General features: G+C 39.9%; 1 protein-coding gene across 4 annotated transcripts in view; it reads right to left on the minus strand.

The window, feature by feature from the left end:
• Positions 1-1,992: 1,992 nt before the first annotated feature.
• The window catches only part of LOC137645916 (uncharacterized), a 560,984-nt gene continuing 544,222 nt past the window's right edge, over positions 1,993-18,754 (minus strand). For 3 of the 4 annotated variants that reach the window (XM_068378960.1, XM_068378961.1, XM_068378959.1), the window contains 2 exons: positions 15,022-15,142; positions 1,993-9,635 (listed from right to left, as the gene is read on the minus strand). In XM_068378960.1, coding sequence (XP_068235061.1) covers positions 9,516-9,635; positions 15,022-15,142 — 241 coding nt within the window. In that variant the 3' untranslated portion in view covers positions 1,993-9,515. The remainder of the gene's footprint in view (positions 9,636-15,021; positions 15,143-18,754) is intronic. The other variant, XM_068378962.1, reaches the window with a different exon arrangement.

Below are 18,754 nucleotides of genomic sequence, written 5' to 3' on the forward strand. Positions count from 1 at the left end.
CAGCGATTTCAAATCTGTGTAGTACAGGGGTTACACTACAGTAATTGGTGCTCAGTCTCCTACTAAACTAAACATGTACACTATTGGACAAATGAAGGGCACTGCCATTCTCCCCTTCCTTCCCCTTGGCAATGGAGGTACAGTACACCCCTCTCTCTCTCCCCAAGGAGTTTTCCAAAGGGAGATGAATTGGCTCTAGGTGGGTCAGGTACAGAAAAACTTGTCCTTGCCATAATACATCTCAATATTCCACAAATACTGTAGATAAATGGCTTGAGCATCAGCAATATCCTTCCTTGGTGTGAACAGATTGTGGCTATATTCATGCTAGTCAAAGCCTTTTCCTATCTACTTGATCTAACGGAACAAACCTCAGAATTTCAGCAAGCAAAGAAATTGTGCTCGAGACATTACTTTTTTACAAAAAAATATCCATGGACCCCCTCCAATGATATCTCGTGACCAATACATGTACATATGGGGCACTTTATCTATGCCCATTATGACCTTCCTCTGCCATATGGCAGAACTTTCAGAAGTCGAAGCAGTTCTCTTTGTGGCCGTGAAGGTTTTAGTAAGGCAAAGTGATGCTGGCACAAAAAAGGACTCAAGCAAGAGATGCAGATGAGAGATCAGACAATGAGAAAGTGAGGCCAAGCAAGTAGGAGAAATAATATTGTGCTGTGTAGAAACAGTCCGAGGCATGAGGGTGCAAAGGAGCACTATCAGTTTGAAATAGTCGGTTTGCCGTGAGAGTACTTATCGCAAAAAAAGCAAATGGGGGAATTTTCATTTAATACTGTACTGTAGGTTATACGGTTCTCTGTATCGGGAATGACCTAATCTGCAAAGACTGAAGGCTGACTATTGATTATACAGAGCACTGTCTTGTATGTCCATCCACAAAAGCAATCGAAACTTAAGTAAATAATATCCAACTGGAAGGGGTCAGGGCTCCTCGCCTCACTCCTCAACCGATTAGATAACCTTTCGTTACTAAACTTTTAACGTCTGATTCCCTAATCAAAGAAAAAGGGTTTGTATGCTGTGCAGGAACAATTATAACTTTTTCTGGGCACACACCTCTAACTAAAGGAAAAGGTAAACGCAAACAGAGTAGGTAGTACCCTTACCCCTCACTCACATGCCGTTTCCTAACGACCTTTTGTTACCAATCTTTAACGAACCGAAAATGTTGAAGACTCCAAGTTGAATATCTGGGAATATTGCAAATTGAATTTCTTATACTCCAATGAATTTCTATTAGTTTCCAAAATATTTAAAACAAAAGACAGGATTAGTATAAATATAACTCCAACATTTCTTTTATTTCTTGAGCTGGCTTACATATTGTATTATTCTAAGACTCACTGATATGCATTATTTACATTTAGGGAGAAGAAAGATAGTTATTTTAGATACATTGAACATTACACTGATAATGTACAACATGGAAATATGAAAAGTTACACAATCATTGCATACATAAAAATTAAGTAATTTCAATATATAAAGAATACATTTTACAGTTTGAACTAACAATGCATGTAACTATCATTTTCTTTAATTGATGCAAAATATTTAGTTAAAATTTTTAGTGTTTTGTTAGGATTGAGACAGTCTTAGTAGTGAATAAATCCTCTTACACTACCCTTTAATTTTCTTGCCTCTACAGAACCCAGGAATTGTACCAATTAATGGGGTAGAGGAAAGGAACTCTCAAAGCAATTAAATTCTTTGTAACTTAGGAATACTGTATAAGAATTGTTTTTACAAATTTGGATGCGTTCATGTTTAAAATTAAAGATTGCTGGATGAAGTTGGATTAATATTATTATGAAAATTTAATGCAATGTTATATTCTTAGACTTCCGTAGGGATCATGAATGATATAATCTTCATCAGTTTAAAACTGATAACATTTAAAAGATGTTGGACAGCTAGGAGGATGTAAGTTAATATAGAGTTTATCCTTCTCGTAATTAACTTTCACTCGTAATTAACTTTCACTCCTTATAACCATGAGCCATAAAGGCTTTATACCTAGTCCAAAATGCCTCCGACTTACAGAAGTGTCTGTAAGTGAGGGTCTAATAAGGTTCACAACACTCAAAACTTACACAAGTACACAGCATCTGAGATACAAGAAAAATTCACAAGGTTAGCACAAAATGATATAGCTTAATTAAAAGCAACCAAAGCTGTTGAGCATCTACATAAAATAAAATATTTGCTGAATGAAACCTTTTAGTGAACTCTGCATTCATTATATTAATGGAAAATTGGGATTCAGGAAGGCAGTAGAGTTCAGTGTGATTTTTGGTACAGAAAAGAAAAATGAGAAGTGGTGCAAGTAACTAGGTGCACTCTTATTGAAACGGCCCTAATAATTATTAAACCACCCCTATAAAGGTAATTTGAGGTTCAGGACTAAAGTTTCAATTGTTGATGCTGGTGCAAAAATTATATGTAAAACGGTGACTTTCAACTTTGTAAAGCCTTACGAGCTTCAAAGTGCAATAGAAGTTTTGAATAATTTTGTCTTGTCTTATTGTAAAATTTTGTTTATTGACAAATATAAAAATTTAGATATACAGCACAATAATCATAGATTTCTGAAAAGAATTTTGTTGAACATAAAAAGTAATTAGAACAGCAGAACGACACTTACTGAGCCTCATATTGACATGTGAATTAATTTTGTAAGCATCTAACTCTCGGAGAAGTGTGATATTGTATAACTGAGGGGCTGTAGAGCCTAAATAAGAATGTCACAAGCAACAGTGCTGAAGGGCTTGATGACCTTGTCAGAACTCTTAGTTTAAACCATAAAAGCTAACTATATATAGAATTACAAGTCAAGTGCTATACTGTTTTCCACATTTTCAGACCTAAAATATAAAATATTACTTCTAATAACAATGAAGGAGAAACTGGTATCTCATGGCAACTTTATAACCAAATCTGAGCTTGGTTGTCTGCAAGAATTGTCACTAAATAAACATGGCAAATACTATTTTGGGATAAATTTCTAAGTGTAAAGTATCAAAAAGAAAAAATAAATTTCCTTAAAATCTTACACAATTTCAATAATTATTGAAATTGTGTAAGATTTTAAGGAAATTTATTTTTTATTTTTGATACTTTACACTTAGAAATTTATCCCAAAATAGTATTTGCCATGTTTATTTAGTGAATGACCCAGTTTAGTGACAATTCTTACAGGGAAAAAGTCCAATTGCAGTCAAAATCTGGTCATCAGTAATTAAATTAAAGTTAACAACTACATTAGTCCTATTGGCCTACACACCATATAAATATCTTCACTAGGAAATTTGTATCTGAAAAGAAGAAGGATATTGGATTTTTGGAACATGAAAATTAAATGCTTCTTTGAAAAGAGAAGGAAGATACGTATAAAAACTATTTAGTACTGCAATAAAGAATTTTATGACAATAATTGAATATAATTACGAACTTTGGTTTCAAGGCTTTACTATCAAAATTTACTTATGGACAAACAAGGGAAATAAACTTTAATTTTATTTTTGCTACATTTACAATATCATATTAATAAATTGTATTCCAATACTTGGACTTTGTACTCTATTTAAAATTCTGAATTTTAACCTGTCCTAAATTCTGATTAATCTTATTTTCTTCCCTAAATAACGACATTGCCTTTGAGTTGAAATCTTTTTGAAGTGTAAATACTGTATTGTAAAATATTTTCAAAATGTGATCAGGTGCTATTCAAGCTGCCAGAAAAATGATATGCTGTGTACTACACAAAAGGACATGAGAACTTAAAATTGGCACTTGACTAATACTGTACAAATAGAGAGAGAATAGAAGTTTCTTTTATGCAAGAATTTTGTTAATTGGGAATTACTTTTTTTCAGTAAGAACCCTCTTTCTATACTATAAGTGATATCTAGAATATATTTTACCAATGAATACAAACCATGTCACCCTAGCTTATTTTTACTAATATGATATTTAGCTTTCTAGCCATCTGAAAATTTTGTACTTCCTTTTAGCAACTGTAACTTTCAGAATAATATAAACTACAGTGCAAACTTTATAACAAGGGGTTGGTTGCTTAATAAGAAATTCTATTTCAAGCCATTGTTTAGAAGAAAACATACAGAAGATGAGCACAGATCTGTTACTTTAAGTGAAACTAGTTATTAATGTACATATCTTACAAGAATACTATTTTGCTAAGGATATTTATTTTTTATACCCTACTGTAATTTTAAATATTTCATAGTTAACAATGACAATGTTTATATTATATAAACTATTGTTTAGTAGTTTTTAAGTAAACTGTATTGAATTTAGCTTTTGAAATTGAAAATATTTAATGAAAACTATATAGATTTCCCTGCAGTTAACATCATGATATGCTTAATTTAGGAAATAACTAAACAAGTGTTATGTTCTTTCATATTTCATTAGGAATTTCTGTTATTATAAAAACAAATCAAAGTTTCTTATTTATGCTTTGCCTTTAGTACTTTGAAAAATAATATAGTCTATTTTTCTACCAGACAGATGTGAAAAGCTTCAGTATTTATCAACTCATTCAGAATACTTTATGATAAAGAGAATTTCACTAATTTTAAAAGTTATTTATAATTTTCCTTGCTATACAAACCAGTCCTTCAAAAGGGGACTATGTTTTTAGCATGAGCTGGGCAGTCGTTAAATCGTTTAACCAGTAGTTGAGCGACAGGTTGGAGTTGAGGGCGAAGAACCCCGCCTCTTACCTGTCAAAATTCCTCCACTTATGATCTTTTGGCTCAGGACTTAAGAGGGGCAGTTGAGGAGGGAAGTTTTAACTAAAGTACTTGGGCTTGTATAGCTACGAAAACTACAAATTAATTAAAAAGTAATGTAATTTGTTCTTGCGTGAAAAACAAACCATTGTCCCTTAGGTAGGAAGAATTACTGCTTGGTGGGTCGGAAGTCCGTAGAATCGAACTGGTAGCTTATTTTTCTTCCCTGCAATTGTCTATGTACCTGGTCCCATACATGAGCGAAGGAACTATTTCAGCAACCTCCTATCTGTTTATTATTTGGATGAATAGGGCGATAGGTCCTGGCCTGTCTAAGAAGAATGGTACATGTTCAAAGGAAGGATACCTTCCTCCAAAGGGGAAAGCAGTCTAAAATAATATACAGTACTTGGTGTATGACGATCAATCAATGGGTTGGTATATACTCCACCATCCTTCTCATCTAGGAAAGATGGAGAAGAACTTCTCTAGCTTCTAAAAAATAGAGCTCTGAAATGTATTCCAGCATCAAGTCAGATCCAGTGAGTAAAGCTTAATCCCTCAGAGAGGGGCAGAAAGAATGAAGTTTTCTGCCTCTATTCCAAACTTACATCTATCCATTACCTTAGACAAGATGCTTACTGTCCTTTATGGTATCTGGGCTTACTACATCACTCCTTGAGCAGCCACTACAAGCCTAGGCACAAAGCGTCAAGGGACTTGCAGTTATTCCTGTAGAATAAAGGCCATGAAGGTGATCTGGTGTATACACACCCCAATCTTGAACACCTAACTGACTGCAAGATTTCTCTTGAAGGCAAAGATGGGGTCTTGCCATTGAGTTTGCAAATTTTAGGTCTAGCTGGTATCTGAACACACTCAGCAGTGGAAGCGCATAAATTACAGATCGACACGTTAAAAGAGTAAAAGGGAGGGTGGTAGAAAGTAACTGTCCTGAAGGCCTCCTGCGAGCCAAGAATTGGCCATATGCCAATGCGCGTTTGCCCTAAGGCACAGCAAACAATTCCCTACTCTCACACACAAGAATGGTGGAGTGAACGCTGGCAACAGCGTATCCCTCTGCTTCCTTTTTTCCACCATCCCACTGCCTGGAATGAGGAGGTTGGGTAGCTCAAAAGAGCTGCAGGCAAGGCTCAGAGTCTTTTCTTGCTGACCCTGCACCAAAAAGTTCTTAAGTCCTGTAACAAAGCTACTTCTCAGCTAACTTGGCTGAGAATAGAGAGACCAGGGTAGTCCCAGAAATAGCCAGGTACCCTTGCGGGTCACCAGGTGTCGCTCAATGACTGAAGCCCCTCCCTAAGGGGGATCTCGGGTAGCCTTCCTCAGACTATTGCACACATGAATTTGTGCACGGATGTTCATCAGCACCAGTCCAAGGTCCAGTGTCTTAGCCATAGATGAATTCCAAGTATACAAGTACTGTACTATGTTGGCACTCAATGTGTTACTACTACGCTGTAATTGTCCAGTGGCTACTTTCCACTGTGTAAGGGTAAAAGAGACTTTTTAGCTATGGTAATAGAAGTATACTCCAAAATCTAACCAATTTTCTCTAGTCTTGGGTAATGAGTTAGAGTTCTCTTGCTTGAGGGTACACTCAGTCATACTGTTCTATCAGTTTCCTTATTTCACTTCCTTATAGCTATTTTTCCCGTTGGAGCCCTCGGGTTTATAACATCCTGCTTTTCCAACAATGATTGTAGCTTAGCTAGTAGTAGTAGTAGTAGTAGTAGTAGTAGTGGTAGTAGTAGTAGTAGTAGTAGTAATACCCTCTTACCAAGCAAGGGAATAGGGTACACGTTGCTCCAATGATTCATTCCCGGCCACCCCACACAAATCACATAACCAGCGAATGAAGATGGATCAGGAAGGCTGACAACAGTGGTTAAAGGATCCCTGGCACTGAATACAGCAGTCATGTTAGGAGTACTTATACTGTACTCTTCCCTCTACTGGACGGGGCAGAGGGATGATCCACGTCCCAGTGCCTGGGGTATGGGTAGAAAATCCCTCTACTCTAAACTCTTGGTCTTCACTGCACACAAACATGCAATGAAAGATTTGAATAGTGTCATCCTTCTAACTTGCACTACCAAAGTATCAGGGATTGAGGAAGAAGCAAGATTTCAATGGCCAGCCTAAATTGGAGACAATGCTGAGGTACCTTCATTAACTGGGTGGCTAAAAGTGTTACACAGGGACATAAACTCTTAGCCCGCCTCCAGGTGACCCAGGGTCATGACTTCTGCTCTATTCTCCACTTCCATCCTCCCTCCTGACTTATAGTAGATCCCAAGTATCTAAATTGTTCCACCTGTTTTACAACAGAGCCTCTACTTTCATGCATGGCTATCCTGCCCTACTTTCCTTATTGCTTACCATAGCCTCTGTCTTAATCACATTTACTCTCAAGTCCCCTTTCTCCAAAGTCTCTTGCTACTCTACAACCCTTTTCGGTAAATCTTTCTCATTTTCAGTGGTAATCACCAAATCAACTGTATATAGTAACTCCCACAACTCTCTTCACTTAACACATCCATGGCCACCGCAAATAAAAACGGGCTTAATGTTGACCCCTGGTGTAATCAAACACTAACTTCAAAACAGATGTTACTACTGTTGTCCATGCATCGACCCTATTGGGGCCTAAACACGGGGATAACAGCTGTCCTGCTATAGCTGTAGTCCTGAGCCCTAGCCCAAGGGGGGCAAGGTGATGTCATGGCCCTGGCCCCATGTATTGGCCGTAACACCTTTCTCACTTTGATGTCAGGGTAGCAAGGGACCCAAGCCAAGCCCCATTCATCAGCCTCGGGGGACTGAAACACAGGGCCATGGATCCATCCCCACAGGACTAGAAGCCATTTGGGTGCTGGTATGTCCATTTTCCCTGAATGAGGTGGTGGCTTAAGGAGCCCTTCCTACAATTACAGTACTGTGGACTGAACTTCTCCGACTTTATCCTCTATCCCTCTTCTCTTTAGAAGAAGTGTGAACAAAATCAGAAATCGAAGGGGATGACGAGGAAGAGGAGTTGGAGGTGGAAGAAGAACTTTTAAGTTTCTTTCTCTTTCCAACCATCACTGAAGACCCAGACAATACTGTAACTGTCCCCTAAGGGGTGACTCCAACCAGAACCACAACACTGGGGAATACTGTCACTGGGAGGGGTAGGCACACTTAAAGGGGAGTGGAAGCCCCAGGGCCCCAGATACAAGGATTGGGGTGCACAGGGAAGGAGGAGCAAAGGGGTATCCAGGACAGGGGAGATGCACAGGGAACTGTCCCCCCCAACCACTGGGACAACACGTCCTTTCTGCCCCAGGCCACCGTATGCCCAAGGAGAGGGAACTATCGCAGACATCACAGGAGACCCCAGCACCCGAGGGCTGACCAAGCTCTCCACTATCAATGTCACCAAAGGAAGAAACAGGTACAGTACTGAGAAGCCTACCTAAATGATCTAAGGAGACCAAAACCTTTCTTAGGTCACAATCATCGTCTACGGTGAATGGGGTGCGAAAAACAGTGACAGAATCTTACATCCCACTAGAACCTGAAAGCCTGTCAACTTAACTCTGAAGACTACATGATCCTGATACAAACTCCTTGGGGACAGAGGCAGGCATGTAAGCGCAGGAGAGGCGGTAGGAGATGCACCCAATGAGTAATGCTCTCTCTTTCTCCTTTAAGACATATGCCTGACACTGCATAGGAGGCCACAACCTACATTTGGCACACTGGGATGATTGCAAACAATCCTGCCCCTACCAAGAACACAATGTGGATCTACAGCCTATTTAACAAAAACCGTATGTAAACTCCATCCTCTCTTGTATAAGTGTCTTGCTTCACATCATAATCAACAGCTAGATTCATTTCCTAAAAGAAAATGAAAAGTTTGATTCAGGGTACATCATTATGTATAGTATGTATAGTACTGTAGTTGATGCAGCTAAAAACATTGAAGTGACAAGATTTTGACAGGTAAGGGTTCGAGGTCCTCGCTCCCGCCTGTTGCTCGACTCCCTGTTTAAACGATTCAACGGCTCTCCAGCTTGTGCTGAAAACACATTCCCTACTTAAAGGACAATGGTTTGTATTTCACATAGGAACAAAAGTGGGTCTAGATATTTTCACCAATTAAAAATTCTAAACTTTAATTTTAATCTTAACTGAAATAAGAGAAATTAAATATTTTGCAGTCATCTGTAAATAGCCATGTTAATAAATGTGTAAAAATTATATTATCCAGCTTTTCAAATATATTTGTTTAAATAAAGATCCATGTAAATAAGTACATTTAATGTGTGATATGTGCTGTTAAACGTTTGGGGAATTATTGTTCGACAGTAATACCAATCCAGACATCTTTAGCCATTTTCTTTACAAAAGTTATAAGCAATGGATTTTAGAACATTGTGATTTCCTTGTTAATGCACTATTGCAATTTTCAACCATTAAGAATTTTCTTCTAAAAAGTCCTTAACCTATTCAGACTATATCTTTGATTTCCTTGCTTCATTCTAAAATTACCTATTTGCAATTCCCAACCATTTCGTATTTTACTTGAAAAAGTCCTAAACCTACTTCATGCTATACCTTTGATTTCCTTGCTCCAATCTAAAATGATTTACATGGATCCCTCTGTTAAGGTAACATTCAAGTTGCAGGGTTACTTAAGGCTAAAATAGAAAACAGAGGTGAGACTTTTCACTTTGTGAGGCTTTGTGCTGTTCGGTGGATGAGCCTTTTGACCAGTCTTCCCCAGCGTCTCAAAAGAAGGCGAACTGCTCCATGACCATGGCTCAAGTCACTTGTCAGCTCTTCCAACTGTACACACGCCAAGGCAGTCAACATGATAGCAAGAAATAAAAGGTCGACAATTAGTAAAATATGTATCTGGTAAAAGTAACACCCTAATATTACACTTGCTCACCAAGCATTGTTCATTTATTGAGTCTAATTTTATTCTAAGAAAAGTCCAAATAGTGTGCTTGAGTAAAATATTTTTCTGGAATACTGATAGATGATTATTTGCTTTTTAGTATACTTTAACAAAGCTTTTTCAAATTCAAAATAAATTTTGTTATCTTGAAAAATATTTATATGCTTATCTGTATCCCTAAAAACTTTTAGTTGGGGTGGTTTGTAGACAATCAAAACTAAAGTTTGTTTATCAAAGCCCCATTAATCATAGAATGCCAGAATAAATATGTCCCACCAGAATCCTAGCAGTGATAGTTCATAAAATACAATCTGCGCATTCTTTACTCTGCAGCTGACTTTATTTTAACCTACTCACTATTTTGTAGGGGCTGTTAAAGTCAACTTTTCAATTTCTAGATCACCTTGGTCACTGCAGAGGTTATGCTTGTCTGAATTTCATCCCTCTCATCAAAATCATCTTTAAGCAGTGTTCCGTTATTGATGATGGGTGAAAAAAAGCAGCATTACCTCTACCATCATTTATTTGGCTAACAGAAATATTACGTAAATACCTAAAAGACGTTGAACCAACAAAAAAAGGTATCTTCAGAAATTAACAGATTTTCTCTAACATTAATTCACATACAGCATGTTTCCAGGAAGTACAAATAGCAAAGAACATGAAAACAGTAGAAAAATAAATAAAACCTAATCGATGTTATGTAATACAGTGTCATAGTAAAACAGTGATACCTCTTGATGCGAATGTTTCTGTATACAAAAAATTCATGACATGAAATGAGACTAAAGATTTTTTTGCCTCTTATTATGACACGAAACAAGATACAGTACAGTAAGAAATTTGTCCGGCCGCCTAGAATAATTTCAAAATTTGTGTGCTGCCAAACTGTATACTCGCCACCATCGTTCCACTCTCCCATTGGTTATCTCCCTACGCTGATGCTAGTAACTGCCGTAAGATCCTGCTCTCCTATTGGACAGCATCTTCCCCATCATACATCAATGTATTGGAGATCCTTGACCATCTCGTTTAGGCAGCACTACCGTTCAGATTGAGTTCATATTGGTGATTTCGCTTTTGTGCTTTTAGTTACTGTACTGAACAGTATTATGTTGCGTTATTTAACTTGTACATTATTAGCCATAGGTCCTAAGAATGCTGCACATGTTCAGGGAAAGAGGAGGAGGATGCTTTCTATGGAGACAATCATGAATAATGAGGCTGGCAAGCAGTCGAGTGTGATCTTAGGGAATATGGTCGAAATCTGTCAATGATAGACACAATTCTTAAGCAGAAGGAAACCATCAAAGTAGGCAGAAACAAGCTTCTTTAAATAGTTATTTTTAAAAATACCATTAGTAGGCCAAGAGGAAACTCAAAATGATCTGAAAAAACAGAAAAATGAAAGAGATAAAATTAAGGATGTAGAGGAGAACCTAATAAAAATGGTGCTCAGACGTGTAGCTTACCAGTATCAGTGTTAGATCCAGTGTGTAACAGTATACCCCAAAAATACTTCACAAATCCACTGAACTGCTCTATGTCTCTGCATCACCGCCCTATGGCATGACAAGCACTCCCTCATTCATGGCAACTGGAGGAGTGGACCGCTAGCTTAGCATCCCCTTCCTCCTTTTTTCTCTCTATTACCCTTCCTAAACTGGTCCGGTTGGTTGTGTACGGGTGGAATGCTGTCTGCACCTTTCTTAGGAGGACGGGAGCAGCTGGATGTCATAATTGGGCTTTGAGGCTTTTGGAGATTATTCAAAGCTAATCTTTGAGTAGTGGCAGAGACTGGGGGTCTCACTGCAGCTGCTTTTGAATGGCCTGGGTTCTTAAAGGTGACTGCACAATGGAGCAGGGAGTTATGGCTAGCATTCTTCCACTTCATTGTTGCCTCTTTTCTGAGGATAAGAGGACTGTAGCTTCCAGCACTGGTGCACTGCTCAAAGCCAATGCCTTTTCTTGTCCAACTTACCTTGAAAAGCAAGGGAAGCTATACTTAGTAAAAGTTCCCAATTTTATAAATCTTTACTAGTGGCATAGTAGTTGACTGCACTGAACCACTGGTCAATCCAGAAAGCTGCCTGGAGGCTGGCCACATAAGAGGAATCTAAGGCAGCTGAATTAAGAGCTGAGAAGAGAACATTCCTCTTACTAGAATTTTAACTTTCTGACAAGAATGAGGGAGACAGGATCTTATTTGACTAGCTCAACCACACAATTTGTAGGCCTGGAGATCTGAGAATTTCCTCTGTCCAAGCAATTTTCAACCATGGCAACTAAAGAGAGCTCTTAGATTCTTGAGAGGCAACAAAATGCAGATCAATGACCACCAAACCACATTTCAAAGGAGCCATGGTAACATCTCCAAATTTATTGCACCCAAAAACGAGTGCAAGAACATTGACGAATAAATACTCCATCTCAGGATTCTCTGCCTCTGCCCTCCCCAGATTGGAGTCTGGTGCTGTTGGGACAACACACCCTTGGTTCCTGGACTCCTCCTCCCTCACAAAGGAAGAAGTCTTGACATGCTCCTCCTGAGAAAGTACGGTCTGGGCCGAGAAAGGAACTTGGAATGTGCTCTAAAGAAAGTGAAAGTTGTGTCAATCAGATTTCCCTTCCAAAGCAGAACTAACTTTGGCTATCCCACCCCCAACCCCCAGAGTATGACAACCACAAACTTTAGCCTCACCAGTGAGTGCAGTATCAGGCAATGAACTCGGGACACTCGATGGTGTAAAACCTTGCAGCTGTTTGGGAGCATGTGAAGGAGTATCTGTGCTCATAAGAGCATTCTTGGATAGTTACTTGGTCTTGTTCCTATTGTCCAAGCAATGAAAATTTCTGACACATTGACTAGACAGGCGGGAATGAACAAGTGATCTGGTTGCCGTAGGCGCAAGGTCACCAGGAGTTCAGTATGAGGAGACAGAAGAAGAAATAATAGGCTACCAACAGGAATTATATCCTTCAGCACCTCCATGGGTTATCGAGGAGTTGGGAAGATACAGCTAGGGCACCTTAGGATAACTTGGTGGCAGTAAAAACCTCCTCCCATCGACATGTCCAACCAAGGCTAATTTCCTAGGTTTGCATTGTCAATGTACAGTACTACCACAAAGTGAGGGGATGACAGAAGTAATGCCCCTACAACAGAAACAAGGATGATGAGGTTAAAGGCAGGTTTGCACAGAAACCTGTCACACATTTTAGAATTATCTAGAAACAACTATTCAGTATTTCCCAGTATTCTTCCTTAAGGGGAGCATCCGCTATGGTTACGGAGATATAAACTTTCAGATACCAAAAATCGAGATATTACTTCTATCTATGGCAAAACATGTCGTACGTGCCCTCTAGAAGTTTCTGGCATTAATTCTTATATATAAAGAAGATATAGTGGTTTTTAAATGGTTACATCATTCTACCTATATGTAGGTTCATCCCACACATTGCTTTTGCATATATACAACAATTTTTTTGTATTTTTTCGATATTTTTATACATCTGGCAGACATGTATCTCACCCACGAGACAATGGAACAACAACGAATTCAGTATTTAGAATCAATACACTCCTGAAGCAGAAGCGTGCACAAGTGTCAGTGATTCGTTGTTTACACTTTGAGTGGTTTTGTTTTCTTTTCAAAATATCGGTAACTTGACTTCAACTTTTCATAATGCCCAAAGCGAAAAGAAGTAAAAAGTGAAGATTAGGAGGGAGGTACTTTCCAGATCCTGTAAAAGCTAAACAAGCTACGAGGGAGTTGGCATCTCCTGACACACTCACGTCAAATGACCATTAACCCTAATGGGGGGGGGGGGGGGGGGGGGGCAAGAGACTTGGGGCCATGCTTGCGGTAATGAGTAGAAATTGTATCAGGTAAGAAAGTTAGTTGTTCAAGTAATTCAGACTAGTTCTAAATAAGTATCGATAATGATCTTTGCTAACGAGAGCTATAACGCCTTGCTTTCGTTCATACTCTCATAGAAAAACTCTGAACTTCGATATCTCAAAACTATACTTATTGACATTAAAAACTATTTATCAACCGATTTCAGATCCAAATACATCGTTGTAAAGAAGAATAAATTTACAATATTTTCTATGGAGGAATTTTTTCTAACTTTTTTTTCTAACTTTTAAAAACATGTAAATATATAGATATTTATATAAAATAAAATACTGAAAATATGGAAAATTCCTCCGGCCATTTGTTTATAAAGATTCATGGAAATTTTTAGTCAATTCTATTCAGTACTTTTTGATAAAAATTGAATTTAATCTTTTTTGGTTTAATACTTTGTACAGTATTCATTAAAAATAAAATAGGATGAATTTGATGAAACTTGCTCAGATTTATACTTGTACTAGTTGGTATAACATATAGAAACATTAGAATATTCCAGTCATAAACAACGGTTTTGGGTTCAATGGCGGATGCTCCCCTTAAATTTATTCCTCTTCAGACAGATTTGTCTACACTCATCCATTTCTTCTAAGAAAAAAAACAAAGAAAGAAAAGCACTCGGAGTACAGACCTCCACTATTCCAGCGTATTTCTCGAAACCAGCTTACCTTTTCCAGAATCACTTTAGGCTGTAGCAAAGTTTAAGGTAGAGTTATGATTAGGATTAATTTGGTCGACCTTGACCTTCGACCTAGGACTTTCAAAATTGAATCACTTCCATGTCTCAATATAACAATTAGTCCCTGAAAGTTTCAAACAGGCAAAAACATAACCTCCTCTCAACTTCATTGGCAGAGGTAAAACAATTAAAACATCCAAATTAAGGAAAGTATCAAGAGTGTTGTACGGTATGTCTGTACTGCTTGCAGCAGAAGTGAAAAGTAAGCATCTGATTGACAACATCTGTCAGTGGTTACCGTAACCACTAAGTTAAATTTCAACAGCCATTTCCTTTGCTGAAGGCATATTCCTATTAAAGTTTGTATTAGACTAAATCCAAAAGTCGAGAGAGCTGCAAATCACTAAATCGTACTGGTTTGGGTCAAGGACATAAGAGGCTATTCTGTGACAGGCGGGTAGGCGGAGCATTCCCCTTGCATCACCAGTCATTATAAACTAACTTTTTAACAGTTCAATGACTCTTCCAGTGTAGCTGAAGACATGGCACTATCTTGCAGGTGGTGGTTAATACTGTATATGTGTATGAACTAAAAGGTAGAGATTTATAACCCTATCTGAAATGTGAAAGAGAGGAAGATTTTTACATTAAGAAGTGCATGCATCAACTCACCTTAGACTGTACTTGTTGTCTCACAAATTCAGGAGGATAAGCTCCAGGTTGCAAAAGTAATGAAGTACTGCCTATGCTGACATTACTCCGTGCCCAAAGGACCTTTACTCGACCATGTCTGCTGATAGATAAAATCACATTAGCAACATTTGAAGAGGTACTTTGCTCAATTACTCTGGCTAATGCATCAATAGAAGAGGTAAGGGAATCAATATACTTTACAGGTAAGTTCTTCCCCTTAAAGAATAGTGTATCGATATTCTGTTAAGTAATACAGTACATAAGCAAAGATGTTCCTTAAACCTTAATAATAAACTACCCAGTATCAAAATATTCTTTTTTGATGACTTAACATTGCTATTTGATGAAATATGTAATATAAAAACAACAATGTTCCTGTTACACTTAAGTAATGCAATAATTTTAATATAAATTTTCATTTTTCAAAGGTACACAATCATGAGCCCTTTAAAATTGGATTATATTCAGCCAAGGCTGAAAAAGTCTAATTCATAACAAGGTATTTAAGGTGTGGTTGGAGGATCCGTTTAGCAAGGCTGCCTGATGCAGTCTAGCTATTTTTTACCATTGACCCTAAGATCGAGAGAGGACGTAGTAGGGGGGAAAGCTCCTTAAAAGACATGTGTTTTTACAACTTGGAGAAAGAAAAATCTTCCAAATTTGTAATTTTTTGTTATACAGATACAAACCTTTGTCCTTTAAAATTATACAATCACTCATTAGTGGAAGTCCCTGTGAACTGAAGTGATAAGGTCATGGAATAATTAGATCTCCCTTAAAAAGGGAGTTTCAGAAATTTTTTAACTCGCTGCTTGTGTATAGAAATGGGTATGGTTAAACCATGTCCTTTTGCAGGGAGGGGAATGAGGCGATGGCGACCTTGCCGGACGTCGTTCTTTGAGATGTGTAGGCTTGCGCGCGGGAGGCCACAGACGCTTGCGCGCGGGAGGCCACAGACGCTTGCGCGCGGGAGGATATAGACGCTTGCGCGCAGGAGGGTATAGACGCTTGCGCGCGGGAGGATAATAACGCTTGCACGCGGGAGACTGATGACGCGCACAGGAGAATCACGAAGAGCGCCCGGGAGTGTGTTCGTGCGCATTTGTTACAGGCGTAAGGCGCGCACGCGTGCAGGAGAGTCCCCTAGCGTGCGGGAGCGCGGTAGATTTATGTGGGGCGCGCGGGAGAATGTTGGCGCGCATCCCTAGGAGAGGACTGACGAGCCTGCGCATATCATTGTGGATGTGAGCGGGAGAAGGCTGGCGGGCAGTTGAGCGCTGGCGCGTTGGTAAGGGTTGACACGCGGGTGAAGGCAGCATGGCTGACTTGTCAGTAGTCCTGCTATCAGAAGAAAGTTGGCGCGCAGGTTTTACCCAGCGAGTAGGATGGTGCGCATCGTGGCGCACAGGCAATTTGCGTGCAGGTGAGCGCTGGCGCGCATATGGGCACTGCCGCATAGGAGATCATTCGTGCAGTGTGCTTAAGGCGCGCAGGAGATTGTTGATGCATGTGCGCATGAGGGCGTGCATGGCGCTTGTTGGAGCTATGCTCTTGCTGGAGTGTATGCGCATGTTGGCAAGTACTCTCTTGATGCCCTGTGTTAGGGTAAGAAGGAAGATCAGCATGCAGTGATGGGGCATGACGAGCTACTAATGAGCGCTTGTCAGGTTTCGTGAGCGCATAGTTGTTGGCGAGCAATAGCACGCTCGGTTGGAGCCTTCTTAGGCCCATGCAGGAATGGCGACGGCAGGTCTGTCGAGTGAAAGGTCGACGTGTCCTTTAAAAGGACGTCCTTCCACCAAAGGAGATCGCGAACGATCTGCAGAGAGGTCCAGAACCAATGCAGGTGCAGTGACGGATGATCAGTCTAGAGGCTCCTCTGCAGGGGACTGCATAGAAGACGTTGAACTAAAAAGGCGCCTCCTCACTGCAGGTGAAGGAAGGCCTCTATGGCAAAGAGGAAGGCAAGCCTTCCGACGGATGCGCCCTCTGTGGGCCGTTGGATCAGCAAGCTGACCTTCCGCAGTCCTCCAAAGAGGAGTCTCTGTAAGTGAACTCCCCCAAGGGGGAGAAACACTAGCAAGAGAGACTGATGATGGACTTAAGTTTCCCCCTAGTAGGTTGTTCAGGAACGGGAGAAACTAAGCCGTCAGCTACCGTAGAGTTTGGAGTGGAAGAGGTGATGGGTGAAACCGCATTGGATACCTCTGACACTACAACGTCAACAAGAGACAGAGGATCAACCCCTAACGGTGACGACGATTGCTTGACAGCTGCACCCAATCGGATGTCGTTATGCAAAACCTACTTGGAGGGCAAACCCGTAAGCCCCAAGGAGGACCAAAGCTGAAACAAGTGTGTTTCTCTCCCTACTAGCAGGAGAGACTGACGATGGACTTAATTTCCCACTCGTAGGTTGATCAGGAACGGGAGAAACTAAGCCGTCAGCTACCGTAGAGTTTGGAGTGGAAGAGGAGATGGGTGAAACCGCATTGGATACCTCTGACACCACAACGTCGACAAGAGACAGAGGATCAACCTCTGACAGTGACGACAATTGCTTGACAGCAGCACCCAATCGGATGTAGTTCAGCAAAACCTCCTTGGAGGGCGAACCCGTAAGCCCCAAGGAGGACCAAAGCTGAAACAAAGAGGTTAGTGACATGTCCTCCCCCCCGCGGGGAGAGGTGGAGCTTTTCGCTAGGGGAAGCAACGTCATCTCTCGAGACCCAAGGTTGGTTAACAATAAATCTGTCAACATTTCCACTCGATGGACTCTCGAAATAAACCGACCAAATGGGAGCTTGAGAGGAGGTTTGGGCAACGGAAGAAGAGGCCTTGGATTTTTCTCCCTTCGAAGCAACCTTCGAAGTAGAAATACAGTATCCCGTTTGGACTTCTTCCGTTGTCAGGAAAACCTCTCCCACTGGGAAGCAGACCACTCCCTACACTTGTTGATACTATCACACCATTGGCCCCTACAAAAAGGACAAAGGGCGTGAGGATCAGTCTCGACCGCCGACATGAACGTTTCACAGGGGCGGTCGGGAAAACCAGGGCAAGTGACCACGATCGCAGAAACCAACTTCACATACACAAACTAGAAAAAGAAAGAACAAAAGCAATTAAATGGCTGCCAATATGACGGCGAGGATGAGAGTGGACACGTCCGACCACCATCCGAGCCAAGAGCAAAGTGAGCTCAAGCACAGGTGTTTGAGAGGGGGGGGGGGGGGTAGCAAGCTACACTCCCCTACCCCCGCTAACTAGCGGTGTGGGTAGTAAACCCTCGTTAAAAATTAATGGCTCGTCATTTCAGCTATGGCAAAAGTAATACCCCTATTAAATAGCGTGGTTTGTATTCCAGTTACGGAACAAATCTAACTTAATGTTGTTGCTCTTCTTAAAATATTTCCTTTTGATTGTTCATTGCTTCTCTTGTAGTTTATTTATTTCCTCATTTCCTTTCCCTACTAGGCTATTTTTCCATGTTGAAGCCCTTGGGCTTATAGCATCCTGCTTTTCAAACTGAGGTTGTAGCTTAGCTAGTAACTACAGTATAATAAAAATAATGGTAATGATAAACAATAATAACTAAGAAAGATGGTATTCTAGAACAAGTTTCTGGATATTTCTCGTATCTTATTGTCGTCTCCAGTGTGCACATTGCATATTACAGTTGGCTCTGGAAACTCAGGAACTCAACGAGAGA

Source organism: Palaemon carinicauda, chromosome 8 (assembly GCF_036898095.1).
Source record: "Palaemon carinicauda isolate YSFRI2023 chromosome 8, ASM3689809v2, whole genome shotgun sequence".
NCBI classification, from domain to species: domain Eukaryota; kingdom Metazoa; phylum Arthropoda; class Malacostraca; order Decapoda; family Palaemonidae; genus Palaemon; species Palaemon carinicauda.